The sequence below is a fragment of the Suricata suricatta genome, chromosome X (assembly GCF_006229205.1).
Source record: "Suricata suricatta isolate VVHF042 chromosome X, meerkat_22Aug2017_6uvM2_HiC, whole genome shotgun sequence".
Lineage (NCBI taxonomy): Eukaryota > Metazoa > Chordata > Mammalia > Carnivora > Herpestidae > Suricata > Suricata suricatta.
In genome coordinates, this window is record NC_043717.1 from 31,301,932 (window position 1) to 31,326,650 (window position 24,719).

The 24,719-nt window shown below is 40.7% G+C and overlaps 1 protein-coding gene across 2 annotated transcripts in view; it reads right to left on the minus strand.

Moving 5' to 3' along the window:
* Nucleotides 1-627: 627 nt before the first annotated feature.
* SRPX (sushi repeat containing protein X-linked) overlaps nt 628-24,719 on the minus strand; it is a 104,026-nt gene continuing 79,934 nt past the window's right edge. For both annotated transcript variants that reach the window (XM_029930138.1, XM_029930136.1), the window contains 2 exons: nt 14,519-14,640; nt 628-1,169 (listed from right to left, as the gene is read on the minus strand). In XM_029930138.1, the coding sequence (XP_029785998.1) occupies nt 986-1,169; nt 14,519-14,640 (306 nt within the window). In that variant the 3' untranslated portion in view covers nt 628-985. The remainder of the gene's footprint in view (nt 1,170-14,518; nt 14,641-24,719) is intronic.

Sequence of the window (24,719 nt, forward strand, 5' to 3'; positions counted from 1 at the left end):
GGGTGAGCTCAGGATCTGTCTATTCCATCTTATGAATGTCTGTTTCAAGTGGTTAGTAGTTAAGAGGCTTTCTCCCCCCTAAAAAGTAGTGCTACGGCAAAAGTTTTGGCTGCTAAGGTGGTGAGAACAAGCATAGAAAAAGCTGCTGGGAATAAAAAGGTGGTGGCAGAGTTGGAGGGGGGAGGAAGTGTTTGTTTAACACCAGTGGCTTTGGGTGTGGCCATGGACTTAGTAGCGCTATCTTCAAGTGGAGGGTCCCAAAACATGGACTTCCCTCAACAGGGTGATGACCCCTATATCTTTGCTGATCTACTTGACCTTTGACTGGTACAGTGGTCCCCACTGGGGAAAAACGAAAGGTGAGAATTGGTGCTTCCTCTGGTTTTAGCCTCCGATTTATATGATCACAGCTGGTGATTAAAGGCTTAACTCCTTAATTTTTGGCTTGTTGCTTTAATCAGCTACTCTGCCACCTTAAAGCACAGCTTTCCCAGCTCAGCTGAGTGCCTCCTGACCAAAGTAATTATATTTTTCTATTCCTAAAGCACCACTAAGAATCAGTCCTAAAATCCCTGACCACATTGAGCAAGTACGGCTTGTGCTTGAAACACAAAATGAATTTTAATAAAATTTGCTCCAAAATATTTTATTAATACATTTTATATAAAAAAAACAAAATAGAAGTAAGTTCTGTGTTACACTGAATAACACATCAAAAGCACATGTACGGTCGTGGTTTGTAATTTCTCTATAAAATTAACCAGCCACAATGGAACAAAGAGAGTAAATATCCTATTCATAATTTTTTGGTACGCTTCCGAGTACAAAAAGCATCATGGCAATTTTTAAGTGCAAAGGAAGCTCATATTAAAATAGACTTTAAAAATTACAAATAAAAATCTGTACATCAAGGATATTTTTAAGGCCTTCCGTGTGCAGGGCACGCTGTAGAAGAAGAAGAACTGCCAAGAGAGGAACCGTCGCGTCAGGTGGTACAGGCCTGGCCCATTTCCGCTTGCAGGACCATCTCCTCTTTTCTCAAGGGGAAAGTGTCAATCAGGTTGAAGAGGGCCACAGGCATCACCAGGGACACGTAGCGCTCCTTGTCCATGCCATGCTTATCCACGAGCACCATGCTGAAGGAGTAGAGTGGGATTCGCAGCAACAACCTAGGGCCGACAAAGAGGTGAGTGTCCAACCTGATTTCCAAGGGTTCTATTGGACCAGCCAGAGCCCTATAGCAACACTGTATGCAGAGAAAGGCTTAATACCATGAAGGACTTACTCATGTAAAGGCTCTTGCTACTCAAAGTATGGTGCTTGGACTGACAGCCAGCACATGGGAACTTGTTAGAGATGGAGAATCCCATGCTCCACCCCAACCCTATCAAATTAGAATATGCATTATTAGCAAGATGCCTAGATGACAGGTATTGTACATATAAGGTTGTGTAGCACTACTTTACATTTTTTTAATGTTTATTTTTGAGAGCGAGAAAGAGAGGGAGACACAGAATCTGAAGCAGGCTACAAGCTCTGAGCTGTCAGCACAGAGCCCATCGTGGGGCTCGAACACATGAACTGTGAGATCCCGATCTGAGCTGAAGTCGGATGCTTAACCTACTGAGCCACCCCGGCGCCCTGGGTAGCACTACTTTATTGTGATCAGGAAGATATTAGGACTGCATTGGTGCTCTCTGCCAACAGCTGCTATGAGGTATGTCCAACAATACCAATATTTTTGCCTTAAATTGGAGTCAACTGAAATTTGCAGACTAGGTTCGCAAAGCCATGTACATACTGGACCTAGGTCAGTGGTTAGTGGGAGTGATTTTACCCTTTAGGGAATATTTGGCTATGTCTGAACACATTTTTCGTTGTCACAGTGAGGTGGTGCTTCTGGCCTCTAGTGAGTAGAGGCCAGGGATGCTGCTTAATATACTGCCACCCACAGGAAAGTATCTTCCAACAAAGAATCAGCCAGTCCCAAAGGTCAATAGTACGAGGTTGAGGAACCCTGGATGAGGTGAAGTTGATTGAAATGAGTTTCTAAACATTGTACTTCTGGCCCATTCGGGCTTATTCAGTAGCCAGCTCAGGACTGCAGTTAATCTGCATTAAATGTGGTCCATGCCGTAGGAGTATTAATTCGGTTAATTATAATATGTACCTCACATAATTCTGAAAAAAATCAAAGTTACCTCAAAAGTCTGATGATTTTTCTACTCTACCACACTAGAATTTTTACTGGGTAAATTATTTTTATATCAACAGAAACATGTTGAGATTAAATAAGCCCGAGAAAGCAAGCAACCTGGTAGGCTGAGCCCATTGAAAAAATAAGCCCACTCAGTCTCAATTTTATTTCTTAACTTAGTTATCTAGACATTGTGCAAGGCAGAATATACACTGCCGTCTGTATTTAAAGTGAAATAGTTTTTCATCACACAAAAGGATCAAGGGAGAAATATTCACTACTAAAAATCCAAACTGACTACACTTTCTTCTGCCTTTTAAGAGGGAGTTTCAGGGAAGATGAGAATAATTTATATTTTATCTCATTGGGAAGCTAAATTGCTAATCCATTGCTAGTGACGAGAAATAAAAGACAGACATTAAAATATCTTCATCATGTCTCCTGAGGCAGTAGATGGCTGAGAAATGCATTAATGAGTATTTGTAGACCACGACGTGAATCAAAATGGAGAAACTGCTCTGCATCCTTACAAAGAGGAATAGTTAGGTTTTTTCTGGGGGAGAGGAGAGGGGTACCAGAAAACAAGAGTAGGAAAGAAAACCGGTTTGGAGGGAGGAAAACGCCAAGCAATGCTGTGTTGGCTGGAGCCGGGGGGGCTAAGGCAACCACTGAGGAAGTGGAACGTTTGGTGTTACAGTGCTTCTGAGGGTAGGCTGGAAACCTCCCGTGATGCCACCCTCTGCTACCACGCACATTCCTCATGTGAGCCTTGTGCCCTGAAAAACTACCATGGGAAGAAATGAGCGTTCAGGTCAGCAGGCTATCAATCAACAGTCACTAGAATGTATCTCACAGTGGCCAAGAGACTACAGAAATCTTGGAGATGGAGGATGGGCCACCCCACAGGTTGAAGGGTGGTGCCAGCACTGTGTTGGCGTTACATAAATGCCTGTCATCAGATTGGAATGAGCTCTTCCTGAAGAATACTCTAGCCTTCAAAAATAACACGGGATGTTCCAATTCAAGATGGAAGAAGATCCTGACTCCTTTCATGGACACGACACGTTTACAACTTCATTTGGAACAATTTCCTCGGGAAAAAAAATAAACCTGAAACCATGCAGTGCGACTCCAGCATTTCAGGAAATGAGAAGAAAGCCACATCCAAACGGGTAGGAGAAGCTGCGACACAATCTCACCAAAAAGTCCACGCCCCTAGCAGTGACCCCCAAGTCAGGAGGGAACTGAAAACCTGGAGCTTCTCCTCAAGGACCAAAGTGTTCACACCCCACTTGGGGAACCCTATCTTTTGAGACCTGCACATGAGAGAGGCCCCTAAATGTCTAGCATTGACAACCAAGAGGGCTAAAACCCCCCAGACCTGTAGGTCTGTGGTAAATTGAGAAATGGTTCTTATAGGACTCACATGCAAATTCACCCCGAGGTGCAGCCCCAAGCAGCCACTGGAAAAGCACCCAGACATCAGGTGAAAGAGGCTCCTTGAGCGAGAGCACGCACGCACACGTGAGCAGGGGAGGGGCAGAGAGGGAGAATCCCAAGCAGGCTCCTTGCTGTCAGCACAGAGCCCCACACGGGGCTCAATCTGTGAGATCATGACCTGAACCGAGAACGAGAGTTGGACACTTAACCCAGTGGGCCCGGCAGGTGCTCTTCCTCTGATAATTTTTAAGTGTGTGACTGAGGGGCAGGGGCCTGAGGGATACTCTCCAGGTTCAGAGGCTTCTGGGTGCCATTTTCACACCATACCTCTATGTTGCTAAAGGCAGTGGAAGCCATCTATTTTTCTTTTCATTTTTGGCCTGTGGGTTGCTTCTTCACCCTCCAGCCAGCAGGTGCCATCTTTGTGTTAGCCTACCTTCTATAACTGGTGGGCATGGCCTCTCCACCCATTCCTTGCTCCTTGGCTTGCACACTCCAGCTCTCTTGCTCCCATTCTGTTCCTGATGCTCTCCCTCCTGCCATCTCTTGCTCCCTAGCTTTCAGTTTGTCATACTCATCCTTTCTCCATCTGTCCTTTGTGCACGCTCATATTCCGTTTCTCTCTCCCATTCCCTCTCCTTCTCTGTGTGCGTGTGTCCATCTCTTGCTGTCTCTCTGATTCTCCTTTTCTCCATCCTCTCTCCGTTTCTCTGTGCCACCCTTTCCCTATGTTGGTGGGTCTTTCTTACGTCTGTTCTCTCTCTCTCTGCCTTTGTAGGTCTCGGTCTTGCTGTGTGTGTCTTTCTGTCCCAGCTTCCCCTTCTCTCCCATCTCTTTTCCTCCCTACCTCTCTCTACATCCCTCTCACTGCATCTCTGTTCTTGTCTTATCTGTATCCATCTTGGTCTGTGTGTATGTCTCTCTACGTGTCCACTTCTACCCCTTTCTCTGCCAATGTCTCTCTTTCTGTACCCCTCTGTATTTGTGTCACCTTGTGTGTCTTTCTCCTTTGCTCATTTCCCCTCTCCCTCTAACCATCTCCTTATTACTGTCTCTCCCTTGCTCTGTCCCCTTCCCCCTCTGTTTGTCTTTTTATCCCTTTTTTCAGTGAGTGCCCTCTCGTGCCCTCCCCCTCTGCTTAGCTCAAGCTGGAGGACAGCATCTCTGCCCTCTCCAGCTGCCTCCCTACAGCTCACTGGTGTGTTAAAGGAGCTTATCCCTTTTCTGGCTCCTCGATGCTGCTGCCGGGACATTTCTACATCATCTGGCTCTTGGGCCAGGGTTGCGTATGCCTGCAGGCCCCGTAGGACAGCAAGCACCCTCAGGAGACAGCAAGAAGATCAGCCCTGGGAGTTCAGTCTTTCTGTGAAAGAGTACGAATAGCTTGTCATCATAGCTACAGTATGAGGGAGAGGCTTCGGATGCAATACACATCTGCGGACTGACTGTAAACCTTTCAGAGACCTCGGAGGGGAGATGCTGTCTTTGTCCTCTCCCTCTGCTGCCCTCCAGAGCACTAGCTTCTATTGCCCGGGAGCTCACGTATGCCTGGTGCCCCAGCTTTTACATCTAGTACCGTGCTTTTCACGGATGCTACCCAGAAGATCCCGCTTGATCTCCTGGCTCCAGCGGCTGAAAGGACTTGCACTCCTGGGTGCCACGGGACTGTAACAATCAAGCAGACAGTTCTTGGCAGCGCCTCCCCTCTGGGGCACTGTGCAGATTACAGCAGGCCCCATCTTTCCAAATATCCCAATTTGTTTATCCTGGAACTTCATCCTGAAGGGCAGGCTTTAGACTTAGAACACCTCTTGGCGCCTTCAAAGGGGCCCCTGGAAACATAGACCACGGGATGCCATCTTTGAGCTCTCCCTTTGTCTCACCACAGCTCACAAGTGTGTCCCAGAGAAGAGCTTATACAGCGCCTGAGGCCCCAACTTTTGTGACTGCCGCCCAGAGGACACCTCCCAGTCACTACGTCAGGTGGCCAGTGGAGCTAACACTTCCCAGTCCCGCAGCACTATCCATCCACCCTTTCCATCAGTCATGTGCTGATTGAGAGTCTGGCTTCCAGTGAGCCTGAATGTAAGTGCTGAGATGCTGGTCTTTCATACACTGACGCCTATTGGCACACTCTCAAATATTGGAATCGACTGAAAATAAAATAGCCTGCTTAGAGAATCAGAATGGTTTGAGAGACCACCAAAAGCTAGAGCACGGGTGACCAATAAAGAGTATCTCCTGCCTGAGACCATTATTTCAACACCGAGAGAGATGGCTGTTTGATCTAAGGGACAGAAGAGTATGTTCTGAACAAAATAGCAAGATCAAACCTCAGAAAATAAACGTTAATGAAATGGAGAAAAGTAATTTACCTGAAAAAGAGTTCAATGTAATGATCATAAAAATGTTCACTGAACTTGGGAAAAGAATGGTTTAGAACAGTGAGAATTTCAAAAAAGATAAAAATATAAGGACATACCAGACAGAAGTCAGAGCTGAAGAATTCAATAACTAATACTCGAGGAATTCAACAACAAACTAGATGAAGCAAAAGAATAAGTGAACTCAAAAGACAGGGCAGAAGAATTTACCCATTCAGAAAATCAAAAAGAAAAAAATTTCAAACAATGAAAATAGCTTTAAAGGACATATGGAAGACTATTCACATAAAACACGGTCTCATTGTTCATATGCAAGGGGTCCCAGAAGGAGAAGAGAGGGAGAGGCTGAAAACTTCAACACGGGGAATAAATAGACATCCAGATCAAGGAGAATTGAAAATAAGAAATCAGAAACCCACACCAAAACACATTATAGTTAAAATGTCAAAGAAAAGGAGACAACCTTAAAAGCAGCAAGAGAAACACTTGTTAAATATGTGGAATTCCCCATAAGACTATCAGCATGTCTTTTCAGCAGAGACTTTGAACGTATCGTGCCTCTCCCTTTGGCTTACAAACTGTTGAAAGAAAAAAAGCTGCCAAACAAGAGTACTCTGTTCAACAAAATTATTCAGAATTGAAATAGAGATAGTTTCCCAGACAAGTTAAAAGAGTTCATCACCACGGAAACATCCTTACAAGAAATGGTGAAGGGACTTCTTTATGCTGAGAAGAATGGGCATGAATTACTAACAACATAACATATGAAAGTATGGCTCTCGGTGGTAAATATATAGCAAAGGGAGTGGATTCATCACTTCAAATTGATATAAAGATTAAGATACAAAAGTAGTAAAACTAATAACTATGATAAGTTAAGGGATACCCAAGATTAAGAAAAAGATACTGTCGTGACATCAAAAATATAAAACGTATCCTTTGAGTAAATACCTAGTGGTGCAATTGCTGGATGAGAGGGAGTTCTATTGTTCACTTTTTGAGGAACCTCCATCCTATTTTCCACAGTGGCTGCACCAGTGTGCATCCCCATCAACGGTGCATGAGGGTTCCCCTTTCTCCACATCCTCACCAACACCCGTTGTTTCCCGTGTAGACTTTAGCCATTCTGACAGGAGTGAGGGTGATACCTCATTTTAGTTTTGATTTGCACTTCCCAGATGAGCAGTGATGTTGAGCATCTTTTCATGTGTCTGTTGGCCATCTATATGTCTTCTCTGCAAAAGTGTTCATGTCTTTTGACCATTTAAAAGTTGGGTGTTGACTTGTCTAAATTCTGTATACATTTTGGATACTCACACCTTATCAGATATGTCCTTTGCAAATATCTTCTCCCCTTCCATAGGTTGCCTTTTAGTTTTGTTGTTTCCTTCACTGTGCAGAAGCCCTTTATTTGGATGAAGTCTCAATAGTTTATTTTTGCTTCTGTTTCCCTTGCCTCAGGAGACATGTGGAAGGAAATTGTGATTGCTGATGTCAAACAGGTTACTGCTTGTTTGCTGGATAGTTATGGCTTCATGTCTCGCATCTAGGTCTTGAATTCATTTTGAGCTTATTTTTGTGTATGGTGTAAGAATGGTCTGGTTCATTCTTTTCCATGTTGCTGTCCAGTTTTCCCAACACCATTTGTTGAAGAGATGGTCTTTTTCCCATTGGATAGTCTTTCCTTCCTTGTCATTGATTAATTGACCATAGAGTTGTGGGTTCCTTTCTGGGATTTCTTTCTGTTCCATTGTTCTGCATGTCTATTTTTGTGCCAGCACAATACTGTTTGGATCACTACAGCTTTGTAATAGATCTTGAAGCCTGAAATTGTGACGCCCTCCAGCTTTACTTTTCGTTTTCAAGGTTGCTTTGGTTATTTGTGGTCTTTTGCGGTTCCATACAAATTTCAGGATTGTTTGTCCTAGCTCTGAAAAATGCTGGTGGTATTTTGATAGGGATGGCATGAAATGTGTGGGTTGTTTGGGTAAAATAGACATTTTAACAGTATTCTTCCAGTCCATGAGCATGGAATGTCTTTCCATTTCTTTGTGTCATCTTCAATTTCTTTCATCAGTGTTTTATAGTTGTCATAGCACAGGCCTTACATCTCCTTGGTTAGGATTATTCCTAGATAGATTATGGCTTTTGGTGCAATTGTAAATGATTTTTATTTCTTAATTTCTCTTTCTGCTGCTTCATTATTGGTGTACAGAAATACAAAAGTCTTCTGTACACTGATTTGGTATCCTGTGACTTTACTGAATTTATCAGTTCTAGCAGTTTTTTGAGAGTCTTTTGGGCTTTCTCTATATAGTATAATGTGATCTGCAAATAGTGAAAGTTTTACTTCTTCTTATCTATTTGGATGCCTTTTCTTTCTTTCTGTTGTATGATGGCTGTGACTAGGACTTCCAGCACTATGTTGAAAAACAGTGGTGAGAGTGGACACCCTTGTCTTGTTCCTGATCTTTGAAGAAAAGCTCTCAGTTTTTCCCCATTAAGGATGAAATTCACTTTGGGTTTTTCACAGATGGTCTTCACGATACTGAGGCAGGTGTTTTTTTTTTTTTTTTTTTATCATGAATGGATGTTGTACTTTGCCAAATTGTCCTTCTATATCTATTGAAATGATCATATGGTTTTTATCCTTTGTTATTGATATGATGTATCACACTGATTGATTTGTGAATATTGAAACTTCTTTGCAACCCAGGATTCAATCTCACTTGATTATGGTGAATGGTTTTTTTTTAATGTATTGTTTGATTTGGTTTACTAGTATTTTGAGGATTTTTGTCTGTGTGTTCATCAGATATATTGGCCTGTAGTTCTCTTTTTCGTGGTGTTTATATTTGGTTTAGGTATCAGGGTACTGCTGGCCTCATAGAATCAATGTGAAGGTTTTCCTTCCTTTTCTCTTTTTTGGAGTAGTTTGAGAACAATAGGTATTAACTCTTCTTTAAATGTTTGTGGCTCAGTTGGTTAAGCGTCCGACTCTGGTTTCAGCTCAGGTCATGATCTCATGGTTTGGAAATTTGAGCCCCACAGTCGGGCTCTGCACTGACACTGTGGAGCCTGCTTGGGATTCTCCCTCTCTTGCTTATGTTCTTTCACTTAAAATACATTTAAAAAAAAAAAGTGTGGTAGAATTTGCCTGTGAAGCTATATGGCCCTGAACTTTTTATTTGTTGGGAGTTCTTTGATTACACACTCAATTTCCTTGCTGGTAATCACTCTGTTCAAGTTTTCTATCTCTTCCTGTTTGTCCAATTTTTTTTGGCATATAGTTTTTCATAATATTTAACTGTAGTTCTATGCAGTTGGTTGTTATTTCTCCTCTGTCATTTGTGATTTTCTTTGAGTCCATTCCCATTTTTCCTTGATAAGTCTGGCTAGAGGTTTATCAATTTAATTTTTTCAAAAAGTATCTCTGTGTTTCACTGATCTATTCCAGTGTTCTTTTAGTTTCTATATATATTCTGGTCTAATTTTTATTTCCTTCCTTCTGCTGGTTTGGGTTTTGTTTGTTCTTTTTCTAGCTCCTTTAGGTGTAAGGTTAGTTTTTTTGTTTTTTTTTTCAAGATTCAAGAATCTTTTGCATTTCTTTACACTAATAGTGAAGTATCAGAAAGAAAATTAAGGAAACACTCACTTTCACAATTGCATGAATTGAATAAAGTAACTAAGAATAAATTTAAGGAGGTGAAGAAAACCAGAACACTGAACTATATATGACATTGATGAATGAAATTGAAGAACACACACACACAAAATGGAAAGATAGCCCATGCTCATGAATAGGGATATTGTTAAAATGCCCATACTACCCAAAGCAACCTACAGATTCAATGCAATCCCTATCAAAATTCTAATTATATATTTCACAGAAATAGAACATAAAAACCTTAAATTTTTATAGAAGCACAAAAGATGCTAAATAGCTAAAACAATTTTGAGAAATAACAAACCAGGAGGTTTCAAACTATATTACAAAGCTACAGTAACCAAAACAGTAGGATACTTACTGGCATAAAATCAGACATATAGATCAACAGAATAGAATAGGATGCTCAGAAATAAGTCCATACATATATATGGTGAATTAATTTATGGCAAAAGAGCCAAGAGTTTACAATTGGGAAAGGACAATTTCTTTAATGAATCATTTTGGGAAAACTGGACAGCCAAATACAAGAGAATAAAATGGACCACTATCATACACTGTATACAAAAATAGACAAAAAAAATGGATTAAAGACTTGAATATAAGACCTGAAACTATAAAACTCCTAGAAGAATAGATAGTAAGTTCATCATCACTGTGATGATTTTTTTGGATTTAACACCAAAATTAAAGGCAACAAAAGCAAAAATAAACTAGTGGGAATACATCAAATAAAAACGTTTCTGTATAGCCAAGTAAATTATCAACAAAATGAAAAACCACCTACTAAATTGGAGAAAATATTTGCAACTCATGTATGATAAGAGATTAAAATCCAATATATATAAAGAGCTCCTACAACTCAATAAGAAAAGAACACAAAATTTTTAAATGGGCAGAAGAACTGCACAGACCTTTTTCCACAGAAGACATAAGCATGGCCATCAGATAAAGAAAAAGATGCTCAACATCATGATGGAAATCAAAACCACAGTGAAATATCACTTCACGTCTGTTAGAATGGCTATTATCAAGAAACACAAAAAGTAAGTATTGGTGAAGATATGGTGAAAAGGGAACACGTGGGCACTGTTGGTGACAATGTAAATTGGTACAGCTACTTTGGAAGACCATATGGGTGTTCCTCAAAAAATTAAGACCTATATGATCAATCAATTCCACTTTTGGGTATTTATCTTGAAAACCTATATGCACCCTCATCTTTAGTCTAGCATTATTTACAATAGCCAAGAGATGGAAACACCCTAAAAGTCCATCAATGGATGAATGGGATAAATAAAATATGGTACATACAGAAACTAGAATATTATTCAGCTATAAGAAAAATATTGCCATTTGTGACAATATGGATGGACCTTATGGACATTATCCTAAGTGAAATAAATCAGACGACAAATACCATATTGTGTCACTTATATGCAGAATCTAAAACAACAAATACAAACAAAACAAAAATCTCATAGATATAAAGACTTATTAGTGGTTGCCAGAGGCAGGGGGCCAGGGGTAGGTAGAATGTGTGAAGGGGGTCAAAGGGTAGAAACTTATAAAATAAATCATGGGTCTTAATGAGGGTTGCTGGGAGGTGGGTGGGGAATGGGCTAAATGGGTGATGGCCCTTAAGGAGGGTACTTGTTGGGATGAGCACTGGGTGTTATATGTAAGTGATGAATCACTGGGTTCTACTCCTGAAACCAATGCTACACAATACATGTTAACTAACTTGAATCTAAGAATCTTGGGGGTAAAAAACAAACTCTGACTTAAGATTTAATAAATTATTTAAAATCTTTGAGTTCATGAAAAATAAGTCATGGGGATTAATGTACAGCATGGTGATTATAGTTAATACTGTATTACTTATTTGGAAGTAGTTAAGATTAAATCTTAAAATTACTCTTCATAGGGAGAAAATGTAACTACGTGCGGTGACTGATGTTAAATAGACTTAGCATGATGATCATTTTGCAATATATATAAACACTGAATCATTAGGTGTATAGCTTAATAGTGTTAATGATAACTCAAAAGTGACATGGATATAAAAAGCATGGCATTCTTGGTCCCTATCACCCTTGCAATTGCTGGAAAGTTAGTCTAGGGAACATGAATTTGCCCCTGCCTTCATCTCTAAAACTACGTGAGAGCAAGGTAGCCGGGAGGGGGTGTCTTCACAACACTAGGCACTGCCGATGCCTTTTATTGTCTTATCCTGGCCTCAGTGCTATTTGAAAATAGTATTCTACCCAGACAGGAGAATTTTTAGATTCTCCCGGCAGGCATTCTGCATCTCCTTTTCTTTCACGCTTCCCATTCTTTGCCTAAATTGGCTCTTTTCATCCGCAGTACACTCTGGGGTGGAATTCAAAGGGAAAAAGATAAAGCATCCATCTGTGAAGTCCCTCATTCCTCACTGATAGGTCCGATAAAGGGGACATGTAGCCTGACACCGAGTCCCTTAGACAATGCATGTGATGGATCATCTCTGCGTGCCATCTCCCTGGACTGTCTTCTGGCTACACAGTGATGACTGGCCCTCTTTTTACGGGCTGCTTTGCAAAATTTCCATTTCAAGGCTGTGAAGCCTTTGGTGAAATGCTAGGCCAGTGGCTCTCACAGTGCGATCCTTAGCAGCAGCTTCAACAACACGGGTACAGGGACCTGGAGCAGGAACGTGCTAGAAAGGCAAATTCTCAGGCCCCATCCTAGCCCTTCTGAATCACACGCTCTGGGCGGGGGGGAACCGCATTCTACGTTACTACACTGCCTCAGGGGATTCCAGGGCAGGTTAAAGTTTGAGAACCACTGCGTGATTCACACGTGCAACTTCTTTGTTGCTCAAATCATCCTCAGCCTGCCAAGGCCTACAGTAGCCCCACCATATGCAACCCGAAAAGAGTTTTTCTCTTGAATCATATTTTTCTGCTCTTCAAATTGCAATAGTTTATAATCACATAAACATTTTATCAAGATTCTCTCTATAGATCTGCAGTCCAAAGAGAAACGTGGCAAATTCTGTGACTGGCTTTCTAAAAAACCTTTAACACAGGGTATGAGCAGGGAGTTCTAAATTACCAACAACTTCAAACACCTACTTTGGGAACTTCTGTTACACATTGTCAGATGTCCACATAATCTCAACGTGTGCTATTTTAAGCTTGAAATATAACTGTAAATACACTCTTAGAGGCCACTTTCACTCCTGGAAATAGTAAACGTGTTTCAGTTTAGACTCATTGCCTCCACTCACCTCCAACATGGGGTGGGGCACTGTTGGGGAGATCCGGCACTGATCTCAAAGTGTCAGATTCTAGAGAGGTGCTAGCGAACATAGCAAGTAGATGCTTGTGAGTTTACCCCGCCTTCTCCTCCTTCCGGCCAACTAAAAATAATTCAGGTAACCTCATTTCTTTTTCCATCCCTTACCCTTTGAGTTCTTTACCTTGGTGTAGGGTATGGATGGGGCACTCTCGCTGGGTGAAGATGTATAAATTAGAGATGGGGGGGGGCTCAAAAGGCAGACAGAAAATAGACAAAGAAAAAAATACACAAAGAATCTATTGTGTCAATCGATATCACTGGCTAAGGACATTGTTCTAACGTATAATCTCTCAAGGAATCTCTGTGAACCTCTCTGAACATCTGTGGTGGGGCTCATCAAGTCCTCTTTCATTTTCTTCTTCCTGGGAATACAGAAAGACTGCATTTCCTAGCCTGCCTTGAAGTTCAATTGCAATCATGTGCCGAGTTCTGGCCAACGGACTTGCTGAGAGCAAGTTCATGCTTCTAGCATGAAAGAGTGGTGATGTTTGGTTTTACTCTCCTCACCTTTTGCAGACACCTGGAAGTCATGTGTTCCAAGTGTTGACGCGACAAGATGGTGGAGCCACCATCAGCCTGGGACCCTCAATATGAAGCGTAGCAGTTATAGGCTATAAACAAAGTACCCCCCCTTGCACTGTGTGAGAAAAAGGATGGGTGAGGAAGCAAGACTTTGAGTTTTCTTCAACTCAGTTTTCCTTTTCACAGTGTTCAAGAGATGCATGTAAACATTTGAAAGTGTTCTGAAATTATCTTTGGCTGTTGAATTCTTTTTTTTTTTAATTGCACTATTTATACAGAGCTTGAGCTCCATGATTCTAGCTTTATAAGCATTACCAAAATAAAATACAGCTGTTAAAATGGGGGTCTGGACAAATGCCCTGGAAACATGGAGGAAAAAGAGGCCAAGCCTGGAAAGGCTAATTGGACGCTTGCTTTCCTAACAAGACAAAGGACTGCACGGGTCCTTTATTTAGGCTCTTCTCTTCCCAGCCCACCTCCACCAAGCAGAAAGAAAACCAAAACAAAGACAAAGCAAAGACACCTAGTTAGAAGGGACAAGAAAAGAACACTGGAAACTCCCCATGGCATGATATTTGGACAAGCAGCACCTTGCCAATTAGCATGGTTATGGAACTCTCAGACTAAAAGCAATTAAACACTGGGGCACCTGGGTGGTTCAGTCAGTTGAGCATCTGACTTCGGCTCAGGTCATGGTCTCACAGTTCGTGGGTTCGAGCCCCGCGTCAGGCTCTGTGCTGACAGCTCGGAGCCTGGAGCCTGCTTCTCATTCTGTGTATCCCTCTCTCTCTGCCCCTCCCCTGCTCATGATCTGTCTCTGTCTCTCAAAAATAAATAAATGTTAAAAAAATTATTAAAAACAAACACTGAAGGTTACTTGGAATCAATACTGAATAGTAAGAAAGGAGGGAACATGATCTGAAAAATTCATAGGGGATACAATTTAAGGACAGGACTTCCGCTTACCTGAGCTGCAGAGCTAGGGCTGGAGGCATAATCTTTGCTCCTATCCTGCCGATGAGGGTCGGGAACACACCTACCAGCTCCACCACAGTGATGTGTCGAAGATCCAGGCCACACTGTGCTTGCTGAAAAAAAAAAATCCGTTGAGGCGTGAACAAACGCAAGAGAGAGACTCCCTAAAGACTGACAGAACAGCACTGTTCTGTTTAGGGAAGTTTATTTGCTTACTCCAGTGGTCTTGAACACAGGTGAGAAATCGGGGTTCAACTAGTGTTATAAAACCTAGACACCCTCCTGGAGAAATCACTCAGAAATGGTTTGGCAATAAGATTTTGAAAATGTAAGCAAGATGGCGGTCTGCGGATTTCTAGGTGGGGTATGAATTTGCATGAGCCTAACATCCTAACAGTATCCAAAACCAGCCCCAGAGAATTCTTATTCGTGTTTTCAAGGAGAGAAGCACACTTCCAGAGTCCCCTTATCTGCCCTTGCTCCCCCACCATCCATGCCCTTGCCCTGAGCTTCTCATGCCCAAACACAGTAAGAAAAGACACAGCAATAAAAGGTCTCAATCTTCATCTGGCGCCCTAGTGTTTAAATCTAGTGACCTGGTTTTTATGCCTGCTGCTCACAGGATACCCTTTGATCACCGGATTCCAGAGGTGGAGGGTAGGGGGGTAGGGGCTTGCATTCCTGGGTCCCAAGGGACCATAATAATTGGAAAGACGGTTATTGGTGAACCACACCTCCTACAGCACAGGACAGACGGCAGCCTGGAAGACACCTGCGGCCTTTCTGAGAAAGAGAATCATCTGCTTGTCCAGGAGGTTTGGCCTGAGGGGCAGGCTTCTGGTTTGGTAGACATCTAAGGGCCTACAGAGGTACTCTCCGGGGACAGGCACTAGTGGATGCAATCTTTGTGCTCTCACTCTGCCTCATTCCACCTCACTGGAATCTTCAAGAAAGAGCTTATTCCCTTGTCTAGTAACCTGACTTTGATGGCTGCCGCCAGGGCGCACCTCTGTAACACCCAGCTGTGGTGTCCAGCGAGGCTTACACGAGCAGCCCCACCAGGCACAGCAAGAGGGAGCAGATCCAGGAGCTCAGCCATTCCCTGGAAGAGGCCTGTTGGTTTATCATCACAGCTGCAGCCTGAAGGGTGGGCTTCCAATTAAACACACCGCTAAGGGCAGGCTGTCAACCTTTCTGGAGAACTTGAGGGCAGGCCCTGTCTCTTCATGCTCTTGCTCTCACTCTCGCACTCTCCAGAGCAACAACATGCATTGGAGTGGAGCTCTGTAAGTGTCCAGTGCCCCAGTTTTTATGTCCGGTGCCCTCATTTTTGTGGCTGCTACTCCCAGGATGTCCCTTGACGGCCTGGCTCTGGTGGCTGGGAAAGCCTGCATTCCTGGGTCCTCATCCCCAGGGCAGCAGACTGAAGTACAACCCCAGAATTTCTGTGAAAGAAGCCTTTTTGTCCTGGATCGTTGGCTAAAGAGGTCGGTTCAGGTTTGGCACACACCTAGAGCCCTCTAGAGATGGCCTAGGACATAGGCCAGCAGATGCCATCTTTGCTCGCTTGCTCTCTCTGGAGGTTTTCACTGCTGTGCCCACACAGGGGAATTAACTCATTGTCCCACCAGTATGGATGAAGGCTCACAGCCACTCCTGAACAGAAAGCCTCTTTGGGAAAATTTGAGAGTTGCTGTAAATGAAGCCTCCCAGTCCTACCCAGGCAGGGGCGTGAGTCACGGCCCCACCAGCTATGGACTATGGCTTCAACCTCCATCAAATGGGGAAGATCAGTAAGAATGCCAGGATGCTATATAACCCAGCAACTCCAGAGGTGGGAGGTAGATGGGGCAGAGCTGATTGTCCCCAGAACACACACAGAAGCCCTGTTCAGCCATGGAGCTTGAAGTATGGGTCGGCTTGAGACAAGATCAAAACTAAAGAGCATTAGTGGCCTCGGAGCTGCTGCTCCCACTGCATCCAAGCTGAGAAACTAATGCATAGCCCACAAATTTGTAGCCCCACATATGGCTGAATACAGCCTTCAGACCGTTCAACCAGGGAACCTTACCACAGCAGAAGGGATGCTGCATAGCTTAGCTAACAACCCTGCTTAGAGCGGCACTCGAACAGACAACATTGCCCATGGCTTTCCCTGTCTGCAGAGTGAAACTGGTAGCCTCACCTGACTACGATATTCAGTGCACACTCTTGCCTGATTCAGGTCCAAGCCCTGGGCTCTGTCCTGCTGCCCCACCAGAACAGGGAGGCTAATTCATAGCTCCCCTACTGCCGAGTATAGAATCCAGTCCTGTCTAATAAGCCTGCCCAGAGAATCCAGGCAATGGTGAAGCCCATCCTACAGATCCCTTGGGCAGGGAACCAAGCCAGCAGACTTACATTCTCAGCAGTGGCGCACACACCCCAACCCCCAACCACTGACCCTAGAACTCAAACTGTTGCCTGCCCCAAAATAGACCCTAATGGCAGGCCCTACCTGCCCAAAGACATTATCAGCAGACATATCCAAAAAACCAAAACTGGGCTTATTGCTGAGGAACGGTCTCAGCCACAATGAACCTGCACAGTCTGGAAGAGAACACTTACTTAAATGTATAGATACCAACATAAGTAATCAAGGATCATGAAAAACCACCAACGGAAACCAACACCACCAAAGGGAACTAATAAAACTCTAATAAATGATCCAAAGGAAATTGAAATCTATGAACTGTCAGAATTCAGAATAATTTCCTAAAGTGTAGTGAACTACAAGAATATATGGACGACAAAATTAATACAGCAATGCATGAATAAGATAAGAATTCAACAAAGAAATAGAAACAATTAAATTCTAGAGTTAAAAAAAGTAATGTAACTGAAGAATTCCAAACACAGCTTCAAAAGCAGTCTTGGCCATGCAGAAGGGAAAAAAAAATCAATGGCCTGGCAGTTGCGACATTTGAAATTATCTCTGAGAGGAGAAAAAAGAAAAAAAGAATGAAAAAGAAGTAAAGTCTGCAGGACTTGTGGGACAGAATGGAAAGTACTTTCTTAACAATAACTACCACAAGACATCAAAGAAACAGGAAAACAACATCAAGGAGTGACAAAAACAAAACAACTAAAAGAAACCCAATTAACAAAATAGCAGTAGAAAGTACTTTCTTATCAATAATTACTTTAAATATAAACAAACTAAATTCTCCAATAAAATGATATAGAATGGCTGAATGGATTTTTTAAAAAATAGATCCAGCTGTATCCAGCCTACAAGAGACTCATGTTAGCCTTAAAGACACACATAGACTCAAGAGTATGTGAATGAAAAAGGATATTTTAAGTAAATGTAACCCAAAAAAAGAAGTAGCTATACTTTTATCATACAAAATAGACTTTAATCTAAAAATGGTAAAAAGAGACAAAGCTCATTATAGAATGATAAAGGGATCAATATAGCAAGAAGATATAAAAATTGAAAATATTTATGTGCCCACCATCAGAGTACCTAAATACATAAAGCAAAACCTAAGACAGCTAAAAAGACAAATAAACAGCAATACAATAATGGTTGGATACTTTAATATCCCACTTTTCAACAATGGAGAGATCATTTGTTCTCCAAAGATAATAACGAAACAGTGGATTTGAATAATACTACAGACCAAACAGACCTAACTGACATATACATGGGGTACCTGGGTGGCTCAGCTGATTGAGCATCTGACTCTCAATTTCAGCTCAGGTCATGATCTCATGGCTTGTGAGATTGAGCCCCACGTTGGGCTCTGCACTGTCAGAATGGAACCTGCTTGGGATTCTCTCTCTCCTTCTCTTTCTCAGCCCCTCCCCTGCCCATGTTCTCTCTCTCAAAATAAACATTAGAAAACATAAGTGACATATACAGAGCATTCTATTTGATAACACATTCTTCCACAACTCATGGAACATGTTCTAGGATAGACCACATATTAAGCCACAAAACAAGTCTTACCCAATTCAAGAATAAAATCCTACCAAGTATCTTCTCTGCACATAATGGTATGAAACTGGAAGTCAATAACAAGAGGAAAATAGAAACACACAAATACATGGAAATCAAACACTCCCCTGAATAGCCACTGTTCTGAATAAGAAAGGGAGTATAAAAAAGTATCTTGAGACAAATGAAAATGGAAACACAACATACCAAAACATATGGGATACAGCAAAAGCAGTTCTAAGAGGGAAATTCATAGCAATAAAAGCCTGTATGAAGAAGCTAGAATTTTCCCAAATAAACAACCTAATTTTATGCCTTAAGAAACTAGAAAAAGAAAAACAAACTGAGCTAAAAGTTAGAAGGAATGAAATAATGATTAGAGCAGAAGTAAATTAAATATAGAACAGGAAAACAGAAAAAAATAACCAGAGTTGGTTCTTTGAAAGATTAACAAGATTGACATATCTTAACCTGATTAACCTATGAAAAAATGGATCAAAATGAACAAAATTATAAATGAAAAAGATATTAGAGCTGATACCACAGAAATATAGGCTACTATGAACAAGTACATGCCAAAAAACTAGACAATCTAGAAGAAATGGAAATCTTCTTAGAAACATACAAACTACCAACACTCAATCAAAAAAAAGTAAAAAAAAAAAAGTGGACAGTCTGATTACTAGTAAGGAGGTTGAATCAGTAATCAAAAAGCTCACAACAAAGAAATTCCCAGGACATGATGGCTTCACTGGTGAATTTTACCAAACGTTTAAAGAAGAATTAAAACCAATACTTCTCAAACTATTTCAAAAAACTGAAAAGTGGGGAATACTTCCAAATTCATTTTATGAGGCCACCATTACCCTGATACCAAAGCCAGAAAAAGTTACTGCCAGAAAACTACATACTCCCTGATGAATACAGATGCAAGCATTTTCAATAAAATACTAGCAAACCAAATTAAGCAGCACAATGAAAGAATAATGCACCATGATCAAGTGGGATTCATTCCTGAGATGCAGGAATTTTCAACATATGCAAATCAACCAATGTGATACATCAGATTAAAAGAAGAAAGTCAATAGATGCCGTATAAGGACTAGATAAAATTTGACATCCACTCATGATTAAAAACTCTTAACAAATTAGGTATAGAATGAATGTACCTCAACATAGTAAAGGGCATATATAATAAGCCCAAAGCTGATTTCATACCAAATGGTTGAATGTTGAAAACTTTTTCCTGATATCACAAAGAAAACAAAGGTGCCCCTTCTATTTCAACTATACTATTCTATTCAACTGGTACTGGAAGACCTTACTAGAGCAATCAGGCAATAGAAAGAAAAGGCATTAGAATTGGAAAGGAAGTAAAATTTTCTCTATTTGCAGGTGACATGATCTTATATATAAGAAATCCTAAAGACTCCACCAGAAAAATGTTAGATATAATCAATGTATTCAATAAAGTTACAATATAAGAAAATTAACTTAATGAATTATCTGAAAAATAGCTAAATCCCATTTATAATAGCATCAAAAATGGCAAAACATGTGGGGATAAACAAAGGAGGTGAAAGATCTCTACTCAGAACTAAGAGGTATTGATGAAAGAAATAAACACAATTAAGTGAAAAGGTAATTTGTATTCATAGATTGAAAGAATTAATATTGTTTAAATGTACATACTACCAAAAGCCATCTATGGATTCAATGCAATCAATATCAAAATTGCATTGCCATTCTTTTAACAGAAGTAGAAAAAAAAATCTTAAAATTTATATAGAACCACAAAAGACCCCATATATCCAAAGCAAGCCCGAGAAAGAGGAACAAAGTGGGAAGTATTACACTTCTTGATTTCAAATTATACTACAAAGCAGATGCAGACTCAAATCAGGATGGTTCTGCTATAAAAACAGACACGTAGATCAATGCAACAGACTCAAGAGCCCAGAAGCAAACCCAAGTATATGCAGTCAACTGATATTTGACAAGGGATGCAAGAATACTCAATAGAGAAAAGACAGTCTGATCAATAAATAGTGCTGGGGAAAATTGAATATTCACATGTAAGAGAATGAAATTAGACTCTTATACCACTTGCAAAAATTAACTTGGCATGGATTAAAGACTTAAATATAAGACCTAAAACCATGAAATTCCTGGAAGGAAAATTAAGGAAAAAGCTCCTTGACATGGGTCTTGGCATTGATTTTTTTTGGATATGCACTTAAAGCACAAGCAAAAAAATAAAAAGTAGGACTTCATCAGGCTAAAAAGCTTCTGCACAGCAATGGAAACAATTAAAAAAAGGGAAAAGACAATCTACAGTCTGGGGCAAATATTTGTAAGCCATATAGCTAAGGGGTTACAATCCAAAATATATAAAAAAACTCATACAACTCAATAGGAAAACCACACCAAAACAACACAAAAAAACCACAAATAATCTCACTAAAAATGGGAAATATTTGAATAGAGATTTCTCCAAAAAAGATACACAAGAGATCAAAAGGTTCATGAAAAGATGCTCAACATCAGTAATCACCAGCAAATCCAAGCCATAATGAGGTATCCTCACTCCTGTTAGAATGCCTTCAGCAAAAAGGTAAGAGAGAACAAGTCCTGGTATGATGTGGAGCAAAGGGAGCCCTTGCGCACTGTTGGGAATATAAACTGGTGCAGTCGTCATGGAAAATAGTAGGGAGATTACCCCCAAAATTGAAAATAGATCCATATGATACAGCAATTCTACTAGATACTTATCAAAAGTAAACAAGAACACTAACTCCAAAGGTATTCATTCCAGAATTACTCACAGTAGCCAAGATATAGAAACAACCTCAGTGTCTGCTGGTGGATGAATAAAGAAAATGGGAGAAACACACACAATGAAAGGCCAAAAAGAATGAAACCTTGCCATTTGCAACACCATGAATGGACCCTCAGGGCATTATTCTAAATAAAATAGAGAAAGACAAATACTGTATGATCTGACTTCTATGTGAAATGCAAAAAACAAACAAAAAAAACACCAACCCCCAAAAAACCAAACTGATAGACCTATCATCAACATCAAATTTGTGGTTACCCTGGGGGAGAGTTGGAGGGAGGGTGAATTGGAGAAAGGTGGTCAAAAGATGGAAATTTCCAATTACAAGATAAATACATACTAGGGATGTAACCTGCAACATGAGTATAGTTAGCACCTGCTGTATGATATATATGAAAGTTGTTAAGAGAATAAAACCTAAGCGTTCACATCAGAAGGAAAAGAGTTTTTTCTCTTTCTTTGCCTTCCATTTTATTATTTATTTATTTACTTATTCAATTTATATTGAGAGAGAGAGAACATACATGAGCAGCAGAAGGGGCAGAAGGGAAAAGAGAGAAAGAGAGAGAGAGAATATCAAGCAGCCTCCAGATGAGTGCAGACCCCGATGTGGGACTCCATCCCACATCCTTGGGATCATGACCTGAGCTGAAATCAAGAGTCGGGATGCTCACCTGACTGAGCCAGTCATGCAACCCTCCATTTTTATTTATGCATGAGCTGATGGAGACAAACTAAACTTATTGTGGTGGTCATTTCACAATATATGTAAGTCAAACCATTATGCTGTACACCTTAAATTCATACAAAGACGTAGGTCAATTATATCTAAATATAACTAGGGGAAAAATATCCAGAGAAAAGAGAATGTGACATTGGCATACAGTGGATTCTCAAGAAGTAAATTCAATTAAAAAAAAACTCAATGAAATGATGGAAATATGTAATTTACCTGATAAGCAGTTCAAAGTAATGATCATAAAGGTGCTTCCCCAACTTGGGAGAAGAATCAATGAACACAGTGAGAACTTCAACCCATAGTTAAAAAAATATAATGAAATATTAAAGAGAAGTCACAGTGCTAAAGAATACAATAAATGAACTGAAACCACCAGAGTGGTTCTACAGCAGACTAGATGAGGAAGGATCAGGGAGCTCACACACAAAACAATGGAACACAATCACAGCAATAAAAACAAAAAAGAATGGAAATGGTGAAGATAGCTTGAGGGACAGCATCAACTGGAGAAATATTCACCTTGAGGGGAGGGGTCCTGGCAGGAGAAGAGAGACAGAAAGGGGCAGAAAACTTACTGATGAAGTAATGGCTAACAACTTCTCTAACCAGAGTACGGGAGCAGACATCTATCTAGATCCAGGAAGCACCGAAAGTCCAAGTAAGAGAAACCCACAGAGACCTACATATCAAGACACAGCAGAATTAAAAATTCAAATGTTAAGGCAACAAAGAAAAATATCTTGTTAAGTGCAAGATTTTTCAGCAGAAACTTTTCAGGACAGTGGGAGTGGCACAACACATTCTAAGTGCGGAAGAAAAAAAATTCCAATCAAGAATACTCTACCCAGTAAAAGTTATCATGCAGAATTAAAAGAGAGATAAAGGTTTTACAGATGAGCAAAAGGGAAAGGAGTCCATCACCACTAAACCAGCCTTACAAAAATTCTTAAAGTTAGTTCTTTGAGTTGAAATGAAACGGCACTAATTCATAACAAAAAAATTATGAAAGACTCCCTGGTAAAAATAAATTACATAGTAAAGGTAGTAGATTGAGCATATAAAGCTAGGATCAAAGTTAAAAGACATGAGTACTAAAAATAACTTTACCTACAGTAATTAAGGGATACACAAGATTAAAACATGTGCATTATGACATTAAAAACATAAAATGAAGGAGAGAGAGAAGAAATTCAGAGCTTTAGAATGCATTCAAACTTAAGTTCTAATCAACTTAAAATAGATTGTTACAAGTTATGTGTAAGCCTCATGGTAACCACAAAGCAAAAACCCATGGTAGAAATGTAATATAATGCGAAAGGAATCTAAGCATACTACTAAAGTCATCAAACTACAAATGAAAGAGCAACAGATGAAGGAACACACGTAGTAAAAATAGCCAGAAATTTGGGGCGCCTGAGTAGGTCAGTCAGTTAAGCATCCAGCTTTGGCTCAGGTCATGAATTCGTGGTTCATGAGTTTGAGCTCCACATTGGGCTCTATGCGTACAGTGCAGAGCCTGCTTCGGATCCTCTGTCTCCATCTCTCTCTCTGCCCCTCCCCAGCTCATGCTCTCACGCTCTCAAAAACATTAAAAAAAAAAACATAGCCACCGCTCTAGAAAACAGTGTGGAGGTTCCTCAAAAAACTATCCATAGAACTCCCTTATGACCCAGCAATAGCCCTGCTAGGGATTTACCCAAGGGATACAGAAGTGCTGATGCATAGGAGCACATGGACCCCCATGTTCATAGCAGCACTTTCAACAACAGCCAAATCAGGGAAAGAGCCTAAATGTCCATCAACTGATGAGTGGATCAAGAAGATGTGGTATATCTATACAATGGAGTACTACATGGCAATGAGAAAGAATGAAATCTGGCCATTTGTAGGAATGTGGATGGACCTCGAGGGTGTCATGCTAAGCGAAATATTTCAGGCAGAGAAAGACAGATACCATATGTTTGCACTCATAGGTCTAATAGGAGACCAGGAGAAACCTAATGGAGGACCAGGGGGAGGGGAAGAGGGAAAGAGAGTTGGAGAGAGAGAGGGACGCAAAACTTGAGAGACTATTGAATGCTGAAAATGAACAGGGTTGAAGGGGAAGGGGGAGGGGGGAAAAGAGGCGGTGGTGTTGGAGGAGGGCACTTGTGGGGAAGAGCACTGGGTGTTGTATGGAAAACAATTTGACAATAAACTATTAAAAAATAATAAAAATGAAAATTAAAAAAATTTAAAAAAACATAGTCATAAATTAAGAAAATGACAGTAAGTACATATCCATCAATAACAACTTTCAATGTAAATGTATTAAATTCTCCCTTCAGAAGACATAAAGTAGCTGAATGTATATAAAAAAAAAAACAAGGGGTGCCTGGGTGGCTCAGTTGGTTAAGGATCCAACTTCAGCTCAGGTCATGATCTCACAGTTCATGAGTTTGAGTCTCATGTCAGGCTCTGTGCTGACAGCTCAGAGTCTGGAACCTGCTTCCGATTCTGTGTCTCCCTCTCTCTCTCTGCCCCTCCCTCACTCGTTCTCTCTCTCTCTCTCTCTCTCTCTCTCTCTCTCTCTCTCAAAAATATACATTTAAAACATTAAAAAACAACCAAGATGCATATATATGTATATATA